The sequence below is a fragment of the Scyliorhinus canicula genome, chromosome 20, assembly GCF_902713615.1.
Source record: "Scyliorhinus canicula chromosome 20, sScyCan1.1, whole genome shotgun sequence".
Lineage (NCBI taxonomy): Eukaryota > Metazoa > Chordata > Chondrichthyes > Carcharhiniformes > Scyliorhinidae > Scyliorhinus > Scyliorhinus canicula.
In genome coordinates, this window is record NC_052165.1 from 56,968,975 (window position 1) to 56,996,567 (window position 27,593).

At 43.3% G+C, this 27,593-nt stretch overlaps 1 protein-coding gene across 3 annotated transcripts in view; it reads left to right on the forward strand.

Moving 5' to 3' along the window:
- Window positions 1-457: 457 nt before the first annotated feature.
- atxn10 (ataxin 10) overlaps window positions 458-27,593 on the forward strand; it is a 281,641-nt gene continuing 254,505 nt past the window's right edge. For 2 of the 3 annotated variants that reach the window (XM_038780461.1, XM_038780462.1), the window contains exons 1-3: window positions 458-634; window positions 9,699-9,896; window positions 27,485-27,570. In XM_038780461.1, coding sequence (XP_038636389.1) covers window positions 492-634; window positions 9,699-9,896; window positions 27,485-27,570 — 427 coding nt within the window. In that variant the 5' untranslated portion in view covers window positions 458-491. The remainder of the gene's footprint in view (window positions 635-9,698; window positions 9,897-27,484; window positions 27,571-27,593) is intronic. The other variant, XM_038780460.1, reaches the window with a different exon arrangement.

The window sequence follows — 27,593 nt, forward strand, 5'->3', positions numbered from 1 at the left end:
CAAATCACTGCGGATGGTGGAATCGGAAACGAAACCAGAAAACACTGGACAATCTCAGCAAGTCTGACAGCATGTGTGGAGCGAAATGGGAGCTGACGTTTCGAGTCTGGTTGACTCTTTGTCAAAGCTTGTCAAATTAAGGACAATGGAAAGACTACATATTTCTGCTGGGTAAATGAATACTCTTCCCAAAACGGTGTGGCCCTCACCAGAAACCTGCCTGAACCAGCGGCATCAACCTAAATTTTTTGACGACCTTATTTCCTTATCCCTTGACCTCTATCCTACTCGCCTCTTGGCCAGAATAGGCCCAGCGACCTGAAATCCCACCTACAGCTGTTGCCTGTGGTGACTGACCCCTTCGTCACGAGTTCAACATGCGCGGTGAAGACTCAATTTGAAGAGCCCGCCTTCAAATCCCGCCGCCTGCCATTGGCTGCCGACGTCGTGCGTTTGCGTCGTGACGTCAGTCCCCCGCAGCGGGGAGCAAGATGGCGGCGCCCAGTCAGTCGGTGCCCGAATTAACAGCTCGGCTCAGCCAGTTAGCCCGAAGCAGCCAAAGAGCGGACCTGGAGCTGGTTGCCATGACACCGATCCAGAGTTTGACCATCGCGTTCAGAGAACAACCGAATAGGTGCGTCAGTGAGTGGCTGCTCTAAATTACAGGGGGAGCTGTTTCTGTGCTCAGGCTTCAATTAAAACGCAGGTGTCTGACTATAATAAGTGAAGATTATTTTCCCCCCCGAAATAAAATGCTCCTAATCCGTTTGCCCAGAAGAGTTTACCTTTCGGCTGCATATATCTTCATCTGTGATTCATAAGCCTGCCCTTCGCTTTAACGCCTATTTTACGCTTTCAAAGGGGTGAAGATTTTATAGGGAAAGTGCTGGGAAAAACTTAATGTCACCGTTCGTCTTGAAATTGTTTCGTAGAGTAGCCACCCTTTTTCTACCTGGAAATATAGCCGAGCATTGATAAAGTTAAAAGAAATTGTTGGAAAACGAAGTAATTGAGATTTCTATACATTTCTCAGATATGAATCTTGAAAACCTATTTTCTTCGGGATTACACATGCAGTGTTACAATGAGAACACGTACTTATAGAGCCTTAACAAAACAAAATGCCTCAAGTTGACACGAGTAACATTGGAATATGTCAGCAAAAACGTAATTAAACATATACATTTTAAGGAGACGCAACTAGAGAGGAGGAGGAAATTCTGAATTATTGGGCCTAAACAATGGAAACCATGGCCACCCAACAGTGGAGTGAAGAAAATTGGGCATGCCTAGAATTGAAGGAGAGTTAATGCTGGAGGAGGCTACAGAGATCTTTTTGGTGGGGGAATTAACGTGTGGCTGAATTGGCAGCTAATGTGAGTAATAGGTAAATGAGACTAAGTTAGGATATAATGTTGCTGGGCTTGACAATTAATGCTATGAGGAAAGATTGGATTGGCTGAGGTTACTTTCCTTGGAATTGTGGAGGCTGAAGGGTGACCTCGTTGAGGGGCCTAGATAGAGCATATTCTGAGATTCTGTTTCCCCTTGGATGAGCTCAAGTTTATGGAGGTGGAAGATGGGAGGCTGGCTAAGAGAGCATTGAAATATTTGAGTCTTGAGATAACAGAGGTATGGATGATGGTTTCATCTGAGGATAGGGGTAGTGCTACAGAGGTAGAATTAGGTGGTCTTGCTGATGGAGAGGATGAGGGGTTGGAAGCTCAATTCGTGGTCAAATTGGATGGCAAGGGTGCAAACAGTCTGGTTCAGCCTTAGACACTGACTCTGGAGAGGGATGCTGTTGTGGCTAGGGAATGGATTTTGTGGCAGATGATAAAGCATAAAGGCTTTGATTTTCTCATGTTTAATTAAAGGAACATTCTGCTCATCCAATACCGAAGAAGCAGCATGACCAATCAGAGGTAGTGATGATGGTGGCGAGTGTTGTCAGTGCACATGCATGACATGTTTACATAAGGAGAAGCAGTAGCTTCATAATATTTCTGCCCTTTCGTTGTTGAGGAACTAATTCCGTTTATCTTGCACAATCTTTGCACATGAGAAATGGGAGAGGCCACATCTGGAGGGAGGTACAATCAGAGGGAGCGTTAAATTTGAGAATTTGAAGCAGAGTGGGAATTCAGAGCAGAAAGAGGTGCTCTTTACTTTTTCTTCTTGCTTTGTAACCATTAAATCTTCAGTGAGGGGTCTTGCCCTGCTGCAGCTGAGGCTACAATGGGAGAGTGCTATAATCTGTAAGGGCCATAATTGGTAGTAACGAGGAGGGGGGGGGACATGACGATGACTGAAAAGTAACATCTCAGGAAGGTTGTGATTTGATTGGCTAATAGAGAAGCTGTGCTGAATTTGAAAATCCACTTTAAATTACTGGTTATAAATTGCTTTCAGACTGAGGTAATAAGGAGAGATATTTTAAAAAGGTACAAAAAAATTAAAAATGTAAAAAATTAAAACTAATTAAATAAAATAGAGATGGAAGGTGATGTGCTGTTCCTGCATGATGTGGGAGCTGGTGGACCCTATTGTGGGTCCCAGTGACCACATCTGTAGTAAGTGTTGGTTGCTTGATGAGCTGGATTTGGAGCTTCGAACGCTGCAACATATCAGGGAGGAGGAGAGGTACCTGGACACACCCCTTAAATAACTAACTTAAATTCAGCCAGTGGGCAGGGACAAGTGGGTGTGGCTGCGAGTGAGGGAGGTAGAGAGATCCAGGAGGTAGGGTTGCAGCAGCCTCAGCCCTTGTCCCTGTTCAGCAGGTTTGAGATTCTTGCTCCCTGTGTTGACGGAAACTGGGACTGCAGGAAAGGTGAGCAAACTGACTACAACACCGTGGTAAAAGGAGCCATTCAAGTGGGGGGAGAGAAAAGAAATGTTGTCGTAATTGGAGATAGTATAGTTAAGGGCATTGACACTGTTCTCTGTGACCAAGATCAAAAATCCTGAAGGTTGTATTGCCTGCCTGGTGCTCAGGTTTGGAATACCTCATCTGGGCTGCAGAGGAACTTGGAGTAGGAGGGTAAAGCTCCAGTTGCCGTGGTTCACGTAGATACCAATGACATAGGTTGAACAATGACAAAGGTCTTACAAAGGGAGTATGAACAGCTAGGAGCTAAATTAAGATGCTGAACCAAAAAGGTAATAATCTCTGGATTACTACCTGAGCCACAAACTAATTGGCATAGGATCAATAAGGTTAAGGAGGTAAATCCGTGGCTCAAAGTTTAGTGTGGAAAAAAATGTTTTTTTAAAAATTGGTACCAGTACTGGGGAAGAGGGGACCTGTTCCGATGGGACGGTTTTCATCTGAATCATGCTGGGACCAGAGTCCTGGCGAATTGCATAACTAGGGCTGTAGATAGGGCTTTAAACTAAATAGTGGAGGAGGAGGGGGGGGGGGGGGGGGGGGGGGGGGGGCTGTGTTCAGTTGTATGGAGAATTAGAAAATCAAAGTTAAAGGAGAAGGTAGAAGTGCAGGTTAATGACGAGGACTTTAAACTAGTTAAAGGGACCGAGGGCTCAGGAGAGGTTAGTAAAGTTTCCAGAACACACAATGTCAAACGGAGCAAAAAAAGGCGTAAATGTGAGAAGGTCAAGGCAGGTTTGAGGTTTTGTACCTAAATGCACGCAGTGTACAGAACAAGGTAAATTGGCTTGTTGCACACATTGAAATTGGTCAGGTATGATGTTGTGGGCATCACAGAGATGTGGCTGCAAGGGGACCAGGGCTGGGATCTAAATATTCGAGGATCTGTGTCCTTTCAAAAGGACAGGCAGATGGGCAGGGTTTGCTTTGTTAGTAAGGAATGAAATTAAATCAATAGAAAGAAGCGGCATAGAATCTGTGTGGGTAGAGTTGAGCAATTGCAAAGGAAAAAAAGACCCCGATGAGAGTTATGTACAGGCCCCCGAGCAGACGTCAGGGTGTGGGGCAGCAAATAAATCAAGAGATAGAAAAGGTATATTAGAAAGGTAATGTTACAATAATCCTGGGGGATTTCAATATGCAAGTGGACTGGGAAAATCAGTTTGGTAGCAGACCCCAAGAAAAGGAATTTGTGGAATGTCTACGAAATTTTATTTTAGAGACGCTTGTGGTAGAGCCCACTAGGGAACAAGCAATTCACAATTTGGTGATGTGAGATGAGGCAGAACTGATTAGGATAGAATTTACCCTGCAGTTTGAGGGGGAGAAGCTGGAATCAGATGTAATGGTATTACAATTGAATGAAGGTAACTACGAAGACGTGAGGAAGGAGCTGGTTAGAGTTGCTTGAAAGGGGAGCTTAGCAGGGAAAACAGCGGAACAGCAATGGCAGGAGTTTTTGGGGGATATTCGGGAGGCACAACAGAAATTCATCCCGAGGAGAAGGAAACATGCTAATGGAAGGACAGAAGGCTGCGAAGGCCAAATCACTGTGTCTTTAAGACACAGATAGACAGAGTCTTGATCAATAGGGGGATCAAGGGTTATGGGGAGAAGGCATAGAATGGGGTTGAGAAACATTTCAGTCATGATCGAATAGCGGAGCAGACTCGATGGGCCGGATGGCCTAATTATGCTCCTATGTCTTATGGTCCTGCAATGGACTAAACATTTGGATTTATTTTTTTATAAACATAGATTCCCATGATGTTTATGATAAATCAGATAAAGTGCTGTTTTATAAGAACAGCCACGCGTAGCATTTAATACTCTTGATACATGTTTCTTTTAAGGCAAACATTATGGGATATTTGGATTCTTGAAATTATTGTTTAGGTTGATTATCGGTGAGGCTTCCATATCAACACTACCTACTTTAAAAATATAATGAACACAATGTTCCCATCTTTGTATGTGCTGTAAGCAGACCCACTCACCTTAAATCTTTACTTCCCCCATCCCAAATGTTTTCCTTCCCTTTCTTTGTCAATCTACAGCTTAATTTCTTTCACATCCTATCTATGTGCTGGTTTAGCACAGGGGCTGGTTTAGCACAGGACTAAATAGCTGGCTTTTAAAGCAGACCAAGGTTGGCCAGCAGCACGGTTCAATTCCCGTACCAGCCTCCCCAAACAGGCGCCGGAATGTGGCGACTAGGGGCTTCTCACAGTAACTTCATTTGAAGCCTACTTGTGACAATAAGTGATTTTCATTTCATTTTCATTCATGTGCATATGTGGGGAATGCCACAAAAGATTCACTTATTCTATCAGTCTTGTATTTTGTATGTGCTTCCCGATGCTGCTTTTGGTTTGTGCTGCTCTTGCTTTCTGTCATTCTTTATCAATTGGCTCAAAGTTAAATAGAAGTAAATTAGAACTGGAGATTGGAAATGTATGAATCTGAAGTGAGGAACATAGCTAGAAAAGGAACAGTTAAGAAAACACTTACATTGACAGACCAATCCTGAATGAGTTAGGAAAATATACAGATTGAAAAAAAAACAATGGCATTGTTTTTTTAAATATATATTTTTGTGCCCTTTAATCCACAACTTTTTTTCTCTGGAATCAAAATTTCATGTTTCACTAACTTAATTACAGTTGCACATTTAATTGTGTTTTGTACCTTCTAATAAAGCTTTTCTTCATTTAAATTAATATATCAAGAATCAACTGTATCAAAAGTTTGTTTTGACTGGATACTTTCCTCAGAACAGGTGAAGGGAGTTACCGACCACACATGTATTGTGGAAAAAAAATCCTAATCTTGGTCTTAAATGGGAGATCCCTTGCTTTCAAACTGTGCTCCCCACTTCTAGTCTCTCCCACAAGGGGAAACATCCTCTGAGCAGCCATCCTGTCAATTTCCCCCCTCTGGATTTAATATGTTTTAACAAGATCACTCTCATTCTTCTAAGCTCTAATGGATACAGGCTCAACCTGTTCAACCTTTCTTCCTGAGGTAATCCATTCATCCCAGGAGGAATCAATCAAATGAACCTTCTCTGAATTGTTTCTAATGCCATTATAGCATTTCTGAAGTAAGGAGAACAAAACTGTACACAGAATTCATGATGTGGTCTCACCAATGTCCTATATCAGTGTTTTGCAAACTTCTTTCTCAGGGCCCACTTTTGCCAACCAACCGCCCTTTGTGACCCATGCCAACTGACCTTTGTGACCCACGCCAACCGACCTTGTAAGAAAATGATTCCTATTCACAGTCCTCTTGCCTTGCTTGCCAGTAGCTAGGAAATGGAAGAAGCTCTCCTCTGTGATTTGACGCCAAAAGTATGTACATTCAGGGCGCTTGATGTCAAGTGTAGGTGGAAGGCACGTGACCTGCTCACTGCTGCCCCTTCTGGTGGTAGACTGCACACAGCCTCCTTTCCTTCTCATTCAAAAGGCAGCAGCGGCCGCCATTGTCCATAAAAATGCCGGTAGCAGCGGTTGTGCACTTGCAAACAGGACCACCTCAGGAATGCCGCAATAGATCATTCTGCAGCTCTCCTGACACCTACCCGTGACCCATCCGTGGATTACGACCCGCACTTTGAAAAATTCTGTCCTTTATAATTAGAGCTAAAATTCTCTACTTTCATGTTCCATTCGCATTACAATAAATGGTGGCATTCTATTTGCTTTCCTAGTCACTTGGTGTACCTGCAAGCTAAGGTTTTGTGATTCATGTACCAGGGCATCTAGGGCTCTTTGTACTGCAGAGTTTTGCGATCTTTCTCCAATTAATTAATATGCTGCTTTACCTTTATTCATGTGAAAGTGGATAACTTCATATTTACCCACATTGTACTCTATCTACCAATTTTTTGCCCACTCATTTAGCCTATGTAAATACCTTTGTGAAGAGGACATAGAGGCGATAATTTAATTTCCTACCTATTTTTGTGTCATCAACATATTTAGCAACCAAACAATCAGCTCCTTCATCCAAGTCATTTATATAGTTTGTAAATAGTTGAAGTCCCAGCATTGATCTCTGTGGCACAGAATGTTAACCTGAAAATGACTCAGACTACTCTCTATTTCCTGTTCCCAACAAATATCTATCCATACAAGTTTCCCCTACACAATTCATAGAACTTACAGTGCAGAAGGAGGCCATTCAGCCCATCGTGTTTACACGAGCCCTTGGAAAGAGCACCCTAACCCAAACCCTACCCAAGTCCACACCGCCACCCTCTCCGTAACCCAGTAACCCCACCCAATCTTTTTGAACACTAAGGGCAATTTATCATGGCCAATCCACCTAACCTGCACATCTTTGGACTGTGGGAGGAAACCGGAGCACCCGGAGGAAACCCACGCAGTCACAGGGAGAACGTGCAGACTCCACGCAGATAGTGACCCAAGCCGGTTATCGAACCTGGGATCCTGGAGCTGTGAAGCAACTGTGCTAACCACTATGTTACCGTGTTGCCTCAACCTTTTCTGGTTTAATAACTTTCCTTTCTGGCTTTTAGACTACGCGGGGCATTTCCCTCACTATCTCTTTCTCTGCTCTGGGAATTCTCTGGTCCCTGTTTAATTCTGGGATATTCTGCAAATTTATTTTAAATTCTATTAGCTCTTCCTGGACCTCTTCACGTTATTGGCTTGGGTTTAGCCTTGTTACATTTAAGCAGTTCTCACTGAATGGTTCTGGGTTTTATTTCACCCTTTTGGGCTTCGGAACATTCCCCACCCTTCTGCACTCCTGCAGATTTCTGCTGGTTGACGTTAGCCTCTTTTCTTTTCACTGGATCACTTTGCCAGCCAAAACATCTTCCGAAAAGATAAAATGACAGAAGCTCACTGGGAGTTTCTGACTCTGGCACAGAGTGCCATGCCCTCCAAGGGGTAGATTTCTGTAATGAGACACTCTGCCTACCCTGCCATGCTTCAGGGGCGTCCTTCAGGAGACTAGCAATATAGTGGCCTTTCTTTTAACAGAGGGAACCATACTGGTCTCTGGGTGTTCTTTTAATATGCAGGAGGACTCCTCGCACCCTCCTTTGTGTTTTCTTTTCTGGGTTGGTGGCTTTTCCTATCTAGTTTATCATTCCACTCTTCACGGGAATGGTTTGGAAAGAGTCTGTTTGGATTTCCAGATCTATGGGTGAGATCGTAGCTGTTTGCTATTACTGCTGTATTCCCTAGCTGTGAGGATTCTCTGCTCCTCCAAGTATGCCCTCAGGCTGGAGGGTAAGCAGTTTTTAAATTCCTCTAACAATATCAACTCCTGTAATCCCCCATAGATATGTGGGATTCTTAGGGACCTTAGAGATCAACCAAACGTGATTTGCTTCAACTGTTTGGACTTGAGGCAGGTTTGTGTGGGTTTCTTTTGAGTGTTCTGGAATTGCTGGTGATATGCCTTCAGGATAGGATGGCAGCCTTGGTCTGCTCATTAAGCATGGACAAATCAAGAGTCAGCATGGACTAGACCTCGAGTACCTCTTGGCAGCTACCCGGATACCCGATGACCGTTTTAGTTGCCTTGCTGTTTTCTCATAAGTTGAGAAAAATGACTCCATGTGACTCTCATCAAATTTGGGAATGAATCTAGCATACTTGAGTGCCTCAGAGAGTAGTTTTGGGAATGGAAGTGCGACCAGGTGGAGAGAGCTTCCGCTCTCTCGCGCATTCTCTCTTAAATGCTAACTGCATTTTGAGCTTTTCCAGCTTGAATTTGGCTAGGCCTGGGGATTTGGAGTCATGGTTGAGCCCTTCATCTGTCTATTTGATTGGAAATGTGAGATTCAAACGTTCTACCAATAATGTTTGGGATCAGTTCACGTCTCCCCATAACTGGACAACTTTAACTAGCTACAGCTTTCAGTTGCTCTATTCTAAGGGATGCTAATGTTTCACCATTCAGATCTCCTTGCTTGACCATATCTGGTTATCAAAAATTGCCAGTCTTTTAGTGTTGGAGAAAAATAATTTGCTGTGGTAAGTTACTTGTGTTTTAAAATTTGTTTCAGCAAGTGAGCATTTTCTTTTAGTTTCCAATTGGTTCTTTTATATCAAATTTGTCTCATGTCTTACTTGGACTCTGGTCAAATTCAAAGCGATGTTCCTGGATTTGAGCTCCCAATTTCAGTTATGGACAGAAAGTGGGTTAATTTAAGCAAGTGATTTCTCCTCCCACCACCTGTCTGTAAACGGAAATGTGTTTGGGTTTGTTTCTCTCTTTATAAGTGTCCCAACTCCTCAGTTTTTATGCAAAACAATTTTCTATTCATAACTCCTCAGCAAACCCAAGATTGGTTGAGGTCAAGAGTGTGGCCCGCATGTCAGATAAGTCCTGCATGCTTTTTCCCCCACATACCTCCCTGAACTCTGACTGCAGGACCTCAACCCTCTGTAATTGTTCATACCAATGTGGACCATGACTGCTGCCTGTTCACCCTCACTTGGGGTGCTTTGCATTCACTCTGTGATATCCTTGACCCTGGCACCAGGAAGGCAACACCATCCTGGATTCATGTCTGCGGCTGCAGAAACACCTGACTATTGTGCTAATTATCAATTGGAGTGATCCTTAGCAAACAAATTTCCCCAAATGTTCAGAAGCTCAGAGATGTAGATTTGTATATTACTCATATTTAGGAATAGACACTGAGATGCATTTGAAGTACAGTGTGATCTGTTGAGGGAGCATTTGTTATATTTCATATATTGTGCTTTATTTCAATTACTTGCCTGTATTTAGGATGTGTCTGACTTTTAAATTTTCTTTGCAGGGAAGAGGCAACACAATCTTTATTTGAAAGTTTTGTACACATCCTAACAAGACAGTTGGCTGAGATAGAGATGTTCACTGACAATCCTGACAATAATGGGAACGGACAACTTGAAGCCTGTTTGCGGCTCACTGCTGAGTGCTTCCGATGTCTCAGAAATGCCTGTGTACAATGTGGCAAGAACCAGTCTCATGGAAGGTAATTAAAGCTTATGTTCTTTTTGTTACAGAATGATGTGTAACTAATGCAATGGCGCATCATGTAGGAGAGAAAATTTGTTTTTTTTTAAATAAATTTTTATTCTAAACAATCCAAAAAAGTTCACATACCCATAAAAAACATTTCAAATATAATACAAACAGTTTGTCAATTTTTGTTTTTACAAACTAACTATAACCCCAAAACCTAAGACGCCCAAGCTGCACCCCCTCAATCCCCCAAAACCCTTCCTCAAACTCCCAATGGCGCTATACATAGATGCATAAAAGATGGGAGCAGGAGGAGGCCTTTTGGCCCTTCGAGCCTGCTCCGCTATTCATCACGATAATGGCTGATCATTCAGCTCAATAGCCTAATCCTGCTTTCTCCCCATAGCCTTTGATCCCATTCTCCCCAAGTGCTATATCTAACCGCCTCTTGAATATATTCAAAGATTTAGCATCAACTGCTTCCTATGGGAATGAATTCCTCAGGCTCACCACTCTTTGTGAGAAGTAATATCTCCTTATATCTGTCCGAAATGGTTTACCCTGAATCCTCAGATTGGTTCTTGACACACCCATCATTGGTAACACCTTCCCTGCATCTACCCTGTCTAGTTCCGTTAAAATTTTATAAGTCTCTGAGATCGCCCCTCATTCTTCTGAACTCCAGCGAGAGCAATCCTAAATGAGTCAATTTCTCTTGATATGATAGTCCCGCCATCCCTGGAATCAGTCTGGTAAACCTTCGCTGCACTCGCTCGAGAGCAAAAACATCGTTCCTCAGAGAAGGAGACTAAAACTGCACACAATATTCCAGGGCCCTGTATAATTGCAGCAACACATCCCTGCTTCTATACTCAAAACCTCTCGCAATGAAGGCCAACATACCGTTAGCCTTCTTTACCGCCTGCTGCACCTGCATGCTTACCTTCAACGACTGGTGCACAAGGACACCCAGGTCCCGCTGCATACTCCCCTCTCCCAATTTATAACCATTAAGGTAGTAATCTGCCGCCTTGTTTTTGCTTCCAAAGTGAATAACCTGACACCTATCCAAATTATACTGCATCTGCCATTGATTTGCCCACTTGCCCAACCCGTCCAGATCATGCTATAAGATCCCTGCATCCTTGTCACAATTCACCCTCCCACCTAACTTGGTATCATCTGCAAACTTTGAGATGTTACATTTTGTTCCCTCATCCAAATCATTAATATATATTGTGAATAGCTGGGGTCCCAGTATCGATCCCTGTGGTACCCCACTAGTTACTGCCTGCCAAGTTGAAAAGGACCCATTAATCCCCACTCTGTTTCCTCTCTGCCAACCAGTTTTCTATCCACCTCAATACATTTCCCCCAGTCCCATGCGCTTTAATTTTACACAATAATCACTTATGTGGGACTTTTTCAAATGCCTTCTGAAAATCCAAATATACCACGTCGACTGGCTCCCCCTTGTCAACTGTACTGATTACATCTTCAAAGAATTCCAACAGATTTGTCAAGCATGATTTTTCCCTTCGTAAATCCATGCTGACTGACTGATCCTGCAACTGCTTCCTAAATGTCCCGCTATAAAGTCCTTGATAATGGATTCAAACATTTTCCCCACTACCGATGTTGGGCTTACTGGTCTATAATTCCCTGCTTTCTCTCTACCTCCTTTTTCGAATATCGGAGTGACGTGAGCTACCCTCTAATCTGCAGGGACAGTTCCAGAGTCTACAGAATTGCGGAAGATGACCATCAATGCATCCACCATTTCCAGAGACACCTCCTTAAGCACTCTGGGATGCAGATTCTCAGGCCCTGGGGATTTATCCACCTTCAATCCCATCAATTTTCCCAGCACCATTTCTCTATTAATGTTGACCTCCCTCACTAAATCTTTCATTTTCCAGCATTTCTGGTATCTGATTGGTGTCCTCTTTTGTGAAGACAAAAGTATGTATTCCATTTCTTTGTCCCTTGTTATGCAGTCCCCTGTTTCTGTCTGTAGGGGACCTACATTTCTCTTTACCAATCTCTTTCTCTTCACATATCTATAGAAACTCTTAGTATCAGTCTTTATGTTCCCTGCAATCTTCCTTTCGTACTGTACTTTCCCCTTCTTAATCAATCCCTTTGTCCTTCTTTGATAATTCTAATCTGCTCCCAATCCTCAGACCTATTATTTTTCTTGGCCAATCTGTATGCTTCTTCCTTGGATCGGATACTATTTCTAATTTCCTTTGTAAGCCATGGATTGGCCCTCTTACCCCCTTTGCTTTTCTGCCAGACAGGAATGAACAGTTGCTGTAGTTCCCCCATGCGTTCCTTGAATGTCTGCCATTGTCTATCCACTGTCACCCCTTTAAGTAACTCTCCCCAATCTATCAAGGCCAACTCATGCCTCATATCTTCATAGTTCCCTGTATTAAGATTCAGCACCCTATTATCCGAATCAACTACTTCACTCTCCAACTAAAAAATTGTACCCATGTTATGGTCGCTCATCCCCAAGGAGTCTTGATCAGCTAGATTGGCAACGATTCCCTTCTCATTACACAGTACCCAGCCTAAGATGGCCAGCTCTTTAGTTGGTTCCTCCACATATTGGTCAAGAAAACTAACCTGTTTACACTCCAGGAATTCCTCCTCTACGGCATTGTGGCTAATTTGATTTGCCCAATCTATGTGAAGATTAAAATCACTCATGATCACCGATATTCCCTTATTACATGCATCTCTAATTTTGTGTTTAATGCCATTCCCCAACCTCACCACTGCAGTTTGGGGGTCTATATATGACACCGACTAATGTTTTTTGCCCCATGGTATTTCTCAACTTTACCCAAACAGATTCCACATTGTCAGAGCTAATATCCTTTCTCACTACTGTGTTAATTTCCTCTTTAACCAGCAGTGCCACACCACCACCTTTTCTTTTTTTCCATGTCCTTCCGAAATACTGAAAACCCTGGGACATTCAGGTCCCATCCCTGGTCACCCTGCAGCCATGTCTCCGTAATCCCAATTATATCATACCCATTTACATCTATCTGCGTGATTAGTTCATCCACCTTATTGTAAACGCTCCATCCATTAAGGGACAGAGCCTTTAAGTTTGTCTTTTTCCACATTGGTTGTCTTGCTCCCAATATATTTTTCCATTGCCCTGTTTAAATTTTGCCCTTGGTTTCTCCACCTACCACTTTTCAACCTTTTGTTTTTGTCCTTGCTCCCTCTTTCTCTGACTCCTTGCATAGGTTCCCATCCCCCTGACATACTAGTTTAAACTCTCCCCAACTCTATGGACGCTCGGGTCGGGTGCGCCCTATGGACGCTCGGGTCGGGTGCGCCCTATGGACGCTCGGGTCGGGTGCGCCCTATGGACGCTCGGGTCGGGTGCGCCCTATGGACGCTCGGGTCGGGTGCGCCCTATGGACGCTCGGGTCGGGTGCGCCCTATGGACGCTCGGGTCGGGTGCGCCCTATGGACGCTCGGGTCGGGTGCGCCCTATGGACGCTCGGGTCGGGTGCGCCCTATGGACGCTCGGGTCGGGTGCGCCCTACGGACGCTCGGGTCGGGTGCGCCCTACGGACGCTCGGGTCGGGTGCGCCCTACGGACGCTCGGGTCGGGTGCGCCCTACGGACGCTCGGGTCGGGTGCGCCCTACGGACGCTCGGGTCGGGTGCGCCCTACGGACGCTCGGGTCGGGTGCGCCCTACGGACGCTCGGGTCGGGTGCGCCCTACGGACGCTCGGGTCGGGTGCGCCCTACGGACGCTCTGGTCGGGTGCGCCCTACGGACGCTCTGGTCGGGAGCGCCCTACGGACGCTCTGGTCGGGCGCGCCCTACGGACGCTCTGGTCGGGCGCGCCCTACGGACGCTCTGGTCGGGCGCGCCCTACGGACTCTCGGGTCGGGCGCGCCCCACGGACGCTCGGGTCGGGCGCGCCCCACGGACGCTCGGGTCGGGCGCGCCCCACGGACGCTCGGGTCGGGCGCGCCCCACGGACGCTCGGGTCGGGCGCGCCCCACGGACGCTCGGGTCGGGCGCGCCCCACGGACGCTCGGGTCGGGCGCGCCCCACGGACGCTCGGGTCGGGCGCGCCCCACGGACGCTCGGGTCGGGCGCGCCCCACGGACGCTCGGGTCGGGCGCGCCCCACGGACGCTCGGGTCGGGCGCGCCCCACGGACGCTCGGGTCGGGCGCGCCCCACGGACGCTCGGGTCGGGCGTGACCTATGGACCACTTTAAATTGTATCAGACTCAGCCTGACACAAGAGGAAATAGAGTTTACTCTATAGAAAATCTCACTGCAGACCCCTCCCTCCAGTCCCAGGCCCAATTCCTCTTCCCGCTTCTCCTTTATTTCTTCTAACGGAGTCTTTCCTGTCTCCAGCAACCACCCACAGGGGCTGGTTTATCACAGGGCTAAATCGCTGGCTTTTAAAGCAGACAAATGCAGGCCTGCAGCGTGGGTTCAATTCCCGTACCAACCTCCCCGAACAGGCGACGGAATGTGGCGGCTTGGGGCTTTTCACAGTAACTTCATTTGAAGCCTACGTGTGACAATAAGCAATTTTCATTTCATTTCTTTTTCATTTCATATATGTCAGAAGTCTTCTTTCTCCCATCACCGGATAACATCCTGTTCAACAGTGTAGGTCTCGGTAACTGGGTGAACGAAACAGTCCTTTGTGAAGAAAGTTCCGCACCTGCATATAAAATGTGTGTTTTAACATTCATTGGAGGTTTGCAGCCTTGTGTCAGAACTTCTGATCTCGCCTGTGTTGTTATGGGGTATTGCTTACCAGGGACGACAGCTTTCCCATACCCACTTTCCTTGTGAGGCCTGAGAGCAATTATGACTGTAGTGCACAGTGTAGAAAAGTAAAGAAATGGAATAAAAATACAATTTAAAATAAACTTAATTGGACTGGGGAATTAATATAAAGTGTCACCCCACTTTCCACAGTATATCAAATAAAAGAAAACTGAAGGTGTAGTAAAGAGTTTCTACACATTTCCCCCTGGGCAATAAATGCTGGCCTTGCCAGCGATGCTCACCTCTCATTAATAATTTTAAAACATTTTTCCACCACCCATTTTTGCGCACTGATACTGCCAACATTTCTCTCAATGAGATCAGGGGTGAAAATTTATTTTCAAGGACTCTTGAAATTTTATCGATGACTACGATTTGATTTTTGGTTATGTACAAATGCCAAGAGTGATAGTCGGGAACAGAATGAATGAACTGTATCTTAAGACAAATTGTCTAATCTATGGCAGTATGGAAAGCCAGGTTTAAAAAAAGGAACAATACTGGAAGAAATTGTTGCACTTACGTACGGTTTTATGTAATTAAATATCACAGCTTTGTTTCAAACTAAGAACTTTAATGTTACCAAACAGAACATCTTTATTCCCACATTTCTGTCCCAACCCCATATGGAAATAGTGATTAGTTCCAGCTGTATGTAATTAATTTTATTCATTCCTGTTGCTTGATAGGGTGTGTCTTGTTGGGACAGTCTGGTTTTGACTGCTTTGTATAGAGTTCGAATGTGATTTAGAATGATCCACCCCAGGGTCCAAAATACACATGGGCGTCAGCTGAATTGACCCTCAAAAGCCGCCAAAAAGCCCTTGGAAATTGAATCATGCGGGCGACCGAATTAAAGTAAGGTCATGGGAGAGACTGAATCTGTGAAGAGCTGCTCTTCCATTTCCTCTCCCATTTGTCCCCCATGCTGCTGCCCCAGTTCCTTCACTCAGGTTCCCCACCTCTCTCAATTGTTCTGTTCGTCCAGTGACAGAATCTGTGCCTGGAGGAGCAAAAGGGGGCTTGAGACCATGGACTCGACATAGGCTGAGGTAAATTATCCAAAAATGAAAAACACTCATTCCTTGATGGAAAATCTTCAAAATCAGATAAAATATCCTTCACACATATCTTCCACACTTCCTCTTGTCCATTGTTCCTCTTGCCCTCCCGTCTGCATCATCCCCAACATGCGAGCCATCTATTCCCAGGGTGCTGCCATACCAGGGCTTATTCTGTACTGGACTAATGGTGCTCGCCCTTCAAAAAAGACGCAATAGCTGGACATATTCCTTTTGCCTGCAGAGGACAGTTACCTGTGTGAATATATGTAGCGTCTAGCAAGTGCAGGTGAGCCACATTGCAAGCCTGGCAGGTGATCTTAAATTGGTTGTTGTGTAATTCTTTGCGCACCTGGGGATTATTCAGCAAAGAGTTGCCCAATCCCAGAATCACATCTAATGTTGGACATTATATTCTGATTTTTGCAAGCATTGGCTAGCTGAGTATGGTCAGTACACAGTACACTGACCATATTCAGTACACTGTTGTGAACAGCTGAAGGAAGATGCTGATTGATATGAACCAGTCGTTGGGTCTTATGACCTACATATTTGGCATTGCACATGCTCGGAAACCCCAATATTTCATTTAATTTGAAAGATTGGAGGAAAGGATACTTCATTCCAGGAGTGAGACCATGCAGGCATAGGGTTATGGAATATTAAAACAAACTTTATTATTAGTAACAGGGTTAAAATATCTTTTAACATCACGTAAAAAAAAACTTTCAATTACCCATTGAACACGAAATAATGATAATGAAACACTCGTTCCAACTGTTATCTTTTATCTCCATTCGAGCAAAATCCATCTTGGGTCACAATCCACTTTTAAATACAGTTAGCCAACCCAGGAATACTTGCTGTAAAAAGAATTCTTGGATAAATTATTCTGAGAGAAACAGCTTCCAGAGTCTTGCCTGTTCAGAAACCTCTGTTCTGATCACTAAACTGCTGGGAGAGATGAAGCTAATCTGTTCACAGACCGATCCAAACTGAACTGTTTCTCCAAAAACTGCTAGTCTGTCCACAGACAGATCTAACCTCTCTGTATTGAGAGCACAGCTTCTTGTCTGTTCACATCCCAATCTAAAACTAAAAAAACTCAACACCTGACTGCTTCAAACCTGGCTCCTCTCATTAACTACACCATCTTACTCAGCTGAACACAATGTCTCTAATTACCTACTCCCCAGGGAACAACTGGAAGAAGTTGTTGCACTACTGGGTGAGGTTAAGAATCAGAGAATTCCTATAGTGCAGAAGGAGGCCATTCAGCCCATCGAGTCTGCACCGATCCGCCGATAGAGTGCCCTACCTAGGCCCATGCCCTCACCCTTTCCCTGTAACCCCACCTAACCTTTTGGACACTTGAGCAATTTTGCATGTCCAATCCATCTAACCTGCTCATCTTTGTGCTGTGGAAGTACAAGTGGAAAAGCTGTATTCAGCTATCCCTTTTCAAGATTAAGTTGTTAATATGGTCCAGAAATAACCTTTCTATTCTTGATATTCCTCTCGTTTTAATTTAGACTCTTGAAACTTTTTATATAAATGTTCTCCATGCAAAGTCAGGTATTTAAAGATAAGTATCTATTATTCTAAGTAATCAGAAAGCTATTTAGCAGTCTATTTTAACTTTGTACTGGCCTCATGTAGTAGCATTCCAACGCCTATGACCTCTTAGCTATTGTCAGGTAAACCACAATATATTGCTCCCATGAGAGGCTTTACAATAACTTAGTGATATTTGGCTGCAGGATGTTACATCGGTGCAGAAGTGTAGGAACACGGTAGCCAAAATTTCAAACTGTTTTTTTATTAATCATTTAAATCATCACTCGTGCTAACAGGACATGATTTAGATGAAAGGGTAGAAGATTGGTGTGAAATCGGGAACAATTCACTACTTGATCGCTGAGCCAAGTTGGCAGCCATCATTTGAGAGCATGACTGTAGAAAGGAAATCCCAAAGATGGATGGTTATTCCCAGCAACAGTTTAAACTAATATAAAAGCAAAATGCTTTTGAAAGCACGGAAAATCTGAAACAAAAACATAAAATACATGAAATACTCATCGTCTGTGGAGAAAGAAAACTCGAATGTTTCCGGTCCATTAACTGGCCACAGACCTGAAAGATTGAGTGGAACCTTCCCTGTCCCATGGAGGCAGATTTGACAGCGGAATCGGAGAAAACTTGGGGATTTGGTCATGAGGTAGGTGGATCGTACATTCCCGCCCTCTGCAATCTTACTGGAGGCAGGTGGTGAACATTGGGATTGGTAGTCAATAATCATCAGTTAAGAGGGTGGCGCAGTGGTTAGCACTGCTACCTTACTGCACTGAGGACCCGGGTTCGATCCTGTCCCCGGATCATTGTCCGTGTGGAGTTTGCACATTCTCCCCATGTCTGCATGGGTCTCACCTGCACAACCCAAAGATGTGCAGGGTAGGTGGATTGGCCACGCTAAATTTCCCCTTAATTGGAAAAATGTAAAAAAAAAATCAATTGGGAGGCTAATGAGCAGGTTAGGGAGGACTCTGCTGGGACCTCTCCCCTCCGCTCTGTTAAACCTTGATTTTTGACAGCTCATGCATGCTTCTGAGGGTACCTCCATTTTGATGCACCCTTGCACTCTCCTTTTCTGCCTGAGCAACATTTACCCTTTTATTGTGGGGCCGTCAGCTGCCCCAAAAATGGCACCCTCCTGTTATCCTTAATTCTTAATTGGACGGTGGAGGTGGCCAATTAGGAGGCTTCCAGGAAGGTCATACTTCTCCATCTGCAGTGCAGACCTGTGCGGGGTCGGAACCTGGAAATGACCCTGAATGCATCATCATCATCATCATCATCATAATATTCTGCCTGTTAACTCAGTTACCCTCCACAGAAGCTGCCAGAATTGCTGAATATTTCCAGCATTTTCTGCCTTTTAAAAAAAAATGTTAGTGATAAAATTAAACTGGAGCCACATCCTTGTAGCTCTACTGCAGGGTTAGATTCTGAGCAAATTTTGAGAAATATTATGAATGAAACAGGCTATTCAAAGTGCTAAAAATGCATCAGAATATACTGACTATTTCCTTCGTATTCCGCCAGAATCATCATGTGCTACAGATGTAACTGTTAATTTCTCTTTTTTTCATTTTTCCTCTTCCCAAGGCATGAAAGTGAAGATTTTGTAGAATAATTTAGTGTTAGCGTTTTATCATAATTAATTTGAATTGAGAAATGCATTCGCTTTTGCTTCATAGGTCAGTCAACTCCATAGCAAAAGTTCCTGTAGCAAAATTTCCCTGTGGATCCCCCCATGTCATTCATGTGCATGGCGAGAGTGGGTGGTGGGTAGGGGGGGAGGGGGGGGGGGGGGGGGGAGGGGGGGGGGGGGGGGGAAAGAGGAGAAAGAGTTTTATGTTCCAATTTGAGGAACGTTCCACATTAGGATCATGCATCATGTTACGTGTAGTCTCTTATAATTAGCTTTTGTCTTTTAAATTTGCAATAGCCATGGTTTTCCATAGCCAAAGATCAAACCTACTATTGAGAAGAACACATTAACTTTGATTTTTGAGAAAAATATGTTTTTTCTTTATATCCTGTCACCATTGATGTAGTAGGTTGTTTGCCCAATCAAAGTGATCGACTTTATGTGATAAGTTTATTTCTAAAGAGCACATTTGCACAAAATCTAAATATGAAGTTATATTGTAAAAGTAGGCTGAATCTGGAGTTGGGACTCGACCTAATGTCTGGATGAAGCGTAATGACTCTTTATTAGAGTCTCACATCCAATTTATACTACACCAGTTTGGTGTTAGTTTGAAGCCAAACCAAACCTGATTTGCACCAGTGCTAAACTTGTACCAAAAATGTAACTTAATTGCGTAATTTGTTCAAATGTTCCAATTTTAATGCTTAAACAGTCAAATCGCAAGCTCAAGTTTGGAAAAAATAGGCTTAGAAATAAATTGCCAACTTGTTCAAGATGTGACACAAACTATATACGGTTTAACGTATGACTAAATCTGTTCTAATCGAAACCATGTAATTTTCATTTAAAGCTTCCACTCTGAAGATTGCATTGTTTTAAAATTAATCTGTTTAGACTGGCAGTCTAATTCATACTTGGAGCAGGGTAGTTAATGTGGGAAACTAGTTGTGTGTTGATGGAGTAGGGCATTTTTTTCAGACATTTAGTTAAGTCACATTGTTGAAACTCTTTTAACCTGACCCTGCCTTAATTAAGCCTTCTGATTTTAGGATTAAAGCTGATTTAAGCCCGATGATCAACCATGATAAACAGATTCCAAAATTAAGAAACCCATTAAAATCTGAAATCATTGTCTAACAAGTGCAGCCACTTTTCCTGTTTAGTGAAGTAGCACATTTCCCTGACCATTTTGATTGCCAGCACCAAATTAGGAAGCAAAATATTGATGGCTGAATGATTTTTCATGGGAGAAGGACCACTAACTGATTCTTGTGCATCAAGTACAGTTAGCAAATTTTGTGAAGATAGTTGTTTTCTATCTATTTTAAAGTACATTTGTTAGTTCACTTGTTTTAAAAAAACAGATTGCATCTGCTCATTGTACATCTTCAACCTCAACAGGACATAAAAATGCTTTTTTCCACCTAATTTATAGATTAAGCTGTTAAATAACAAAAAATAAAATGACATTATGGTCAGTGCTGGTTTGGTGAAATAATACCTGTGATGGCGATAGAAGTGAATATTGGTCTTAATGCTCTGTATGAACACTGCAGTCTCAGTTAACCAAATCTGAACCACGGTAATTCAGAGGGTCCCTGGAGAAGATAGTGGAACTAAACTTCTCTGAGTAATGCTGAGTAGTGTATCAGCATGAACTACAAATTCAATAAAAGACCATGGCAGAGAAAAAAAATCACAATCATGTAAAATCAGAGAAAAAGAAGGAAGGTTTAAAAGAAGATTCAAAGATGAAAAAAAATGCTGAATAAATTTATCAGCAAATAGTCTTAGAAATATTGGCCCAGAATTTGCTGAAGCATGGCATCTCTGTATGTGTCTGCTGGGTCGTTCCTAGGAATGACTGCAATCATTCATTCGGCAAACGTCTTTGGAAGGAAAATTTGAAATACTTAAAAATAAGTGAGTAACTCTCCTGTGCAATTGCGTACAGATAGTCTAGGATTCAGAGTGACATTTTCGATGGTTTGTTTCAAGTATTTTCATTTTGGTTAAAAAGCGAATTATGATGCCCTTCATGCACAATTGGTTCCCCAAACTTGTTGTTAAGGGTCACATATATGCAACATAATGTGATTGGAAACAGGAAAGCTTTGAACATGAAGTGTGGGGTGATGGGCACAGAGGAATTAGTGTGGGACAGGCTGTGGCTAATTGAGCTGTAGGGGTGTTGGGGTTCATGAGGGGTGGAGCATGGGAGGATGGCAAAGGGAACATCTGCAAAGGGAACAGATGAAGATGAGGCTTTCAGCAGACAAAGAACAAAATATAAATATGGAAATAAGTTGCCTGGCTAATAACTAGGACATAAAGTTTAAAACTCAACTTTGTAATGAGTATGATGCTAACAGCTCATTTTCTGTTTGTCTGGATGATGGTTAGAAAATTGGGAGGGAATCTTGGGCAAGGGAGCATAGAATTTACAGTGCAGAAGGAGGCCATTCGGCCCATTGAGTCTGCACCATCCCTTGGAAAGAGCACCCTACCCAAGCCCTTACCTCCACCCTATCCCAGTAACCCCACCCCACTTTTTGGACACTAAGGGCAATTTAGCATTGCCATTCCACCTAACCTGCACATCTTTGGACTGTGGGAGGAAACCGGAGCACCCGGAGGAAACCCGCGCAGACACTGGGAGAACATGCCGATTCTGCACAGACAGTGGCGGAACTACTCGGGAATCGAACCTGGGACCCTGGAGCTGTGAAGGAACCGTGCTAACCACTATGCTGCTCAAAGCAGAGTTCATGATGGGAGCTGTAAACGATAGGTTTCATCACCTTTATGGTAAGTTGAATTACATTAGGCTCACTGTTGATTTTAAGTCAAACAGACAGTCTACAGTACAGAAAAGTTGTGGATTTTAGAAAGATGGTAACAGGTAAGGGAATGCCACTGCCATACAAACAAAATTTGACACCATAGCTGATGATTATAATCTTTATTGTCACAAATAGGCTTACATTAACACTGCAGTGAAGTTGTTGTGAAAATCTCCTAGTCGCCGCATTCCGACGCCTGTTCGGGTACAGAGGGAGAATTCAGCATGTCCAAATTACCTAACAGCACGTCTTTCGGGGCTTGTAGGAGGAAACCGGAGCACCCAGAGAAAACCCACACAGACACAGTGAGAACGTGCAGACTCTGCAGACAGTGACCCAAGCCAGGAATTGAACCAGGGACCCTGGAACTGTGAAACAATAGTGCTACCCACTGTGCTACGGTGTTGCCCAGGCCTGCCCTGCCATGATTAAGGAGAAGCATAGGCAAGAAAGAGCAGGAAGTCGCTGAATGATTGTTCGGGCACTGATGGGAAAATTGTTTAAAACGGCATTTTTGGAAAAGAACTAGCTCCATTTGTATAGATAAGAGTAGTACAATGCAATGAGTCACAATGGGTGACAGTGAAAAGATGTGGTGTGATCAACTGAATTATGTATGTTGGAGAGATCAAGAAAGTCAAAACTGGGACAGAGGAGATGCAACCCACTTAAAATTACGTTCATAACTTTGGCCAGGGCTACCTTATTGCTAAAATGGGCAGATATCAGACTGCAGGTATTCGGACAGGCAGTTTTGAGAAATGGCCATAAAGCTACAAGGTGATGTGTTCAAGGGATTAGAGAGCAAAACTTTTTACTGTTCCACCACCATAATCTGCAACATGTTTTGTAAATCCCAGAGACAGTATTATTGTGGTGAGCATATTATAATCCATAGAACCGTGGGTTCCCTACAGTGCAGAAGGAGGCCATTCGGCCCAACGGGTCTGCATTGACCCTCTGAAAGAGCACTCTGCCTAGGCATACTCCCCGGTCCCAACACCATAACCCCACATAATCTTCACATCCCTGGATACCAAGGGGTGATTTAGTATGGCCAATCCATCTAACCTGCATATCTTTGGACTGTGGGAGGAAATCTAAGCACCCGGAGGAAACCCACGCAGAGACGGGGAGAACGTGCAGACTCCACACACAGTTACTCGAGGCTAGAATTGAACCCGGATCCCTGGCGCTCTGAGGCTACAGTGCTAGCCTCTGCCACCGTGCCGTCTATTTCTTTAAAAAGAAACACTTAAATTGAAGACAGCCACATATGGGAGTAACAAATTCACTGGTTATATTTGTTGCTGTCAAGGGCAATTGCATTAATTTGAAGTTAACAATTTTGAAACCACCATGGTGTTTGAAGTACATGTCTTTGTTTTATGTGCCTGATTTTGATGGTATGAATTATATAAAGAATGCGCCTTGAACCCGAGTAATCTATCAAATTCATAATTTTGAAAAAGTGTGTCATGGTTATTATTAATAAAGTGAGCATATTACCAACTATATTTAAAATAAATTGGTGTTTCTATATCTGATGTGTTTCGGCGAAACGCCATTGGCATTCATGCCATATAGTTGTATGTTGATAATTTGCATTGTGATAAAACGTTGACATGAGCTGTTCCCAGGCCACTGCTGCCATTCAACCTCAGCTTGGTTGAATGTGAATTTGGAGGTCATGTGTGAACAATAGAATGCTATACTTAACCACATGAGTATCAAATGTTCCAATCAATTGTACCGGGTTTGAGGTCTGACAGCATGTTCCAAGTATTCCATTTTCTGTTTTTAATTTATCTAAAAAGTTTACATAAAACAGTATTTGGCTCAAAATAAAAAGGGCTGCAAAAACAAACTTCTGCACTGTTTAATGCACATGCACCTACTGATGCTTCTTGGTTTTATTGCTGACTCCTGCAGAACTTTCGTGATTGTTTCCCACAGCAGCAGACTCATAATTAACCTTATATTTTATTAACTTGGTTTTCCTTTCCCTATCATTGTTCCATTAATGTTTGACTCTCACATGGCATTGGGGTTTTTACAGACTTAGTGTAAAAATGCATTCATCTAATAATTTCTGTGCTTTTGCACTGAAACTATTGAATTTTTAAAAAATTCATTTACAGAATGACGGCGTCGCTGGTTAGGTCAGCATTTATTGCCCATCTCCAGTTGCTCTCCAGAAGGTGGTGGTGAGTTGCCTTCTTGAACCGCTGCAGTCCTTGAGGTGTAGGTACATCTATTGTGCTGTTAGGGAGGGAGTTCCAGGATGTTGCCCCAGTGGCAGTGAAGGAACAGTGATTATATTTCCAACTCAGGGTGGTGGGTGACTTGGAGGGGTACCTCCAGATGGTGGGCTCCCTAGGTATCTGCTATTCTTGCCTTCTAGATGGTAATGGTCGTGAGTTTGGAAAGTGCTGTCTAAGGAACCTTGGTGAGTTACTGCAGTGCATCTTGTAGATGGTCCACACAGATGCAGCTGTTATTCGGTGATGGAGGGTTTGAATGTTTTGGAAGGGGGAGCAATCAAGTCGGCTGCTTTGTCCTGGATGTTTCTTGGCTATTGTTGGAGCTGCACTCATCCAGGCAAGTGGAGAGTATTCCATTACACTCCTAATTGTAGATGGTGGACAGGCTTGGGGGGGCGCATTGAATGTCAAGGGCCGGTGGTTAGATCCTCTCTTGTAGGAGATGGTCATGGCCTGGCACTTGTGTGGTGGGAATGTAACTTTCCAGTTGTCAGCCCAAGAGTGGATATTGTCCAGGTCTTGCTGCATTTGGACACAGACTGCTTCATTGTCTGAGGAGTTGCCAATGGTGCTGAACATTGTGCAGTCAACCGCAAACATCCCCACTTCTGTCGTTATGATGGAAGGGAGGTCATTGAGGAAGCAGCTGAAGATGGTTGAGCCTAGGCCACGACCCTGAGGAACACCTGCAGTGATGTCCTGGAGCTGAGATGATTGACCTCCAACAACCACATGTTCCTTTATGCCACGTATGACTCTAACCAATGGAGAGTTTTCCCCCTGATTTCCATAGACTCCAGTTTAGCTGGGGCTCCTTGATGCCATACTTGGTCAAATGCTGCCTTGATGTCAAGGGCAGTCACTCTCACTCACCTCTGTAAATAAAACTGTAAATTGTGAATTTGGTGCGAAAAGTGACTTATCAGCTAATTTGATGACACAGTGGCTAGCGCTGCTGCCTCACAGCACCAGGGACCCAGGTTCAATTCCGGCTTTGTGTTACTCTGTGTGGAGTATGCACGTTCTCCCCGTGCCTGCATGCGTTTCCTCCGGTTGCTCCGGGTTCCTTCCACAGTCACAAAAGATTGGCTATTCTGAATTGCCCCTTAGTGACCAAAAGATTAGATGGAGTTACTAAGTTACAGGGATAGCGTGGGGGTGCGGACCTGGGTAGGAGGGTTGGTGCAGACCCGGTGGGCCAAATGGTCTCCTCTGCAATGTAGAGATTCTATGATTTATCGTAACTTGCTTTCCAAATATCCCGATATGGTTGGTTCACTCCTCAAGTTTAAGATACATACTGTTAATATTTATATGTTTACACATCTTGTCACATATTCTGGTGTCAGTTTGTTTGGTTCAGAATAAGACAGATCAGAACTGCAGAGTTGCGAAATGACAAATCTTGTACAAGAAGGTTGGTTAAAGAAACAATTAATGGGAAATTATTCGAGGATTATGAAAGTGACAATTCCTGCGTCTCTGGTAACTGAGTGGTTAGCGTTGCTGCCTCACAGCACCAGGGACCTGGGTTCAATTCCAGCCTTGAGTCACTGTCTGTGAGGAGTTTGCACATTCTCCCCGTGTCTGTGAGTTTCCTCTGAGTGCTCAGTTTTGCAATGCTGTACCATGGGCTCTTGGCTGCATCAGCAGCGAAGTAGCTGATTAGCAATGCTAAAGGATGGCTGCTAGCTGATGTGAAGTGATTAACCGTAGCATTTTGAGATTGGCCTGTGCATTGCATTGGAAATATTTTGTTGGGATTAAATTTGAAAGACTGAAGTTTCAGATTTTTATTTTGGGATAAACAATTTCTGAGATGTGTTTTAGAATTTTTGATGATTAATGGCAACATTGCCGACCAACTGGAATAATTTTTGTCCTTGAAAATATAATTGCTTTTTGTATCAAAATGTGGAAATTATGAGGAGAGATTACACAAATAAGGGTTGTATTCTCTGGAATTGAGAAGGTTAAGGGTTGACATGATTGAAGATTGCAAGATATTCAGGGGAGCCAATGGGGTAAATAGAGCAAAACTATTTCCACTGGTTGGGAAATTTACGATTAGGAGGCATGGCCTAAAAACTAAAATTCTGCCTTTTAGGAATAAGTTGGGAAGCACTTGTATATGGAAAGATGGTAAAAGTTTGGAACTCTTAATGTAAATTGTAGTTGATGCTTAATTGTTAATTTTTCATAGATTTTTGTTAATCAAAGATATGAGAGGATAGTAGGCAAAGGTAGATTTATCAGTTAGGTGAGAGCTATGCCAGGATCTCATTGTATGGCAGAGCAGAGTAGAGGAGCTTAATGACCTACTCCTGTTCTCCCGTTTTTTTTCAATTCCTTAAGATTGTAGCTTAATAAAAATTTATTACTAAATTTACAAGAAATGATTGAACTTACCCATATGATGGAGTTTTCTCTGTTTGAAATGTGTAACACCATTTGCCATTAGAGGGTTGTGTCTGAGGCTTGAACTTGTGCAGTTTCTCAGGCCTACCATGGTTAAATAAGGGCAGTAAATTGAGTACGTGTTCACTAATACTATGTACATCCACATATTACTGAGAACAGAAATAAGAATGATTAGACTTGCATTTATGAAGTGTCTTTTATGATCTCAGGACATCCCAAAGCACACTAAAAACAACAAAGTACTTTTGAAGTGTAACCTTTGTTATAATGTAGGCAGTATGGCAACCAATTTGCAGACAACAATGTCCCATAAACAGTGATGAAAGTGTGACTAAGTAATTTGTTTTGGGGCATTGTTTAAGGGATAAATATTAGTCAGGCCACTGGCCAGCAATAGAATCTCATCCCATCCTCCTTTAATTTATGGGTGGAAATGAATTGGAATTTGTATGTGCACTTTACAGGTGGGTTTCAGAATCGTATTAGTTAGAGAAGTGGCTAGTTCACAACATTTTTTTTCCTTTCCCATTTTTAGAATATTTCTTAATCATGAGTTAAGAGATGTCCTCTGCGGGGATTAATCTGGTACTCTAGGTTTGCCAGGTTGCTTCACAAAAGACATTAACTACAGGAACCATGGTAAACATTCCATAGGGAACAGTACAATTATGCATTGTTTCAGGTGGTGTCAAAGTTTGCACCTAAACAATGTAAGTTTGGATACTTCTTCATTGTAACCTGTGGCTTGAAAGGAGTTCACTCTACTGTTATTCCTTAGGGAAAGTGTTAATTTGTGACTAGTTGCTGTACTCCATGTCCTGCATAATTATGTTATAACATAGAATCATTGATGGAATTCTGGGATCAGGCCCTGTTGGCCTTGAAATTGTTTATGGTGCTAGCGGGGAAAATAATCTTGAACTTTTGATGAATTAGTTTGACATTTTATCTGTTTATTTTCCAGAATTGTAGGACTGACTGTCCCAACTATTCAGATTCTCCAGTTTCTTCATGGAATAAGATCTTTACAGAATGATACTTTGTCAGCAGGTAAGAAACCAACTTGCATATGC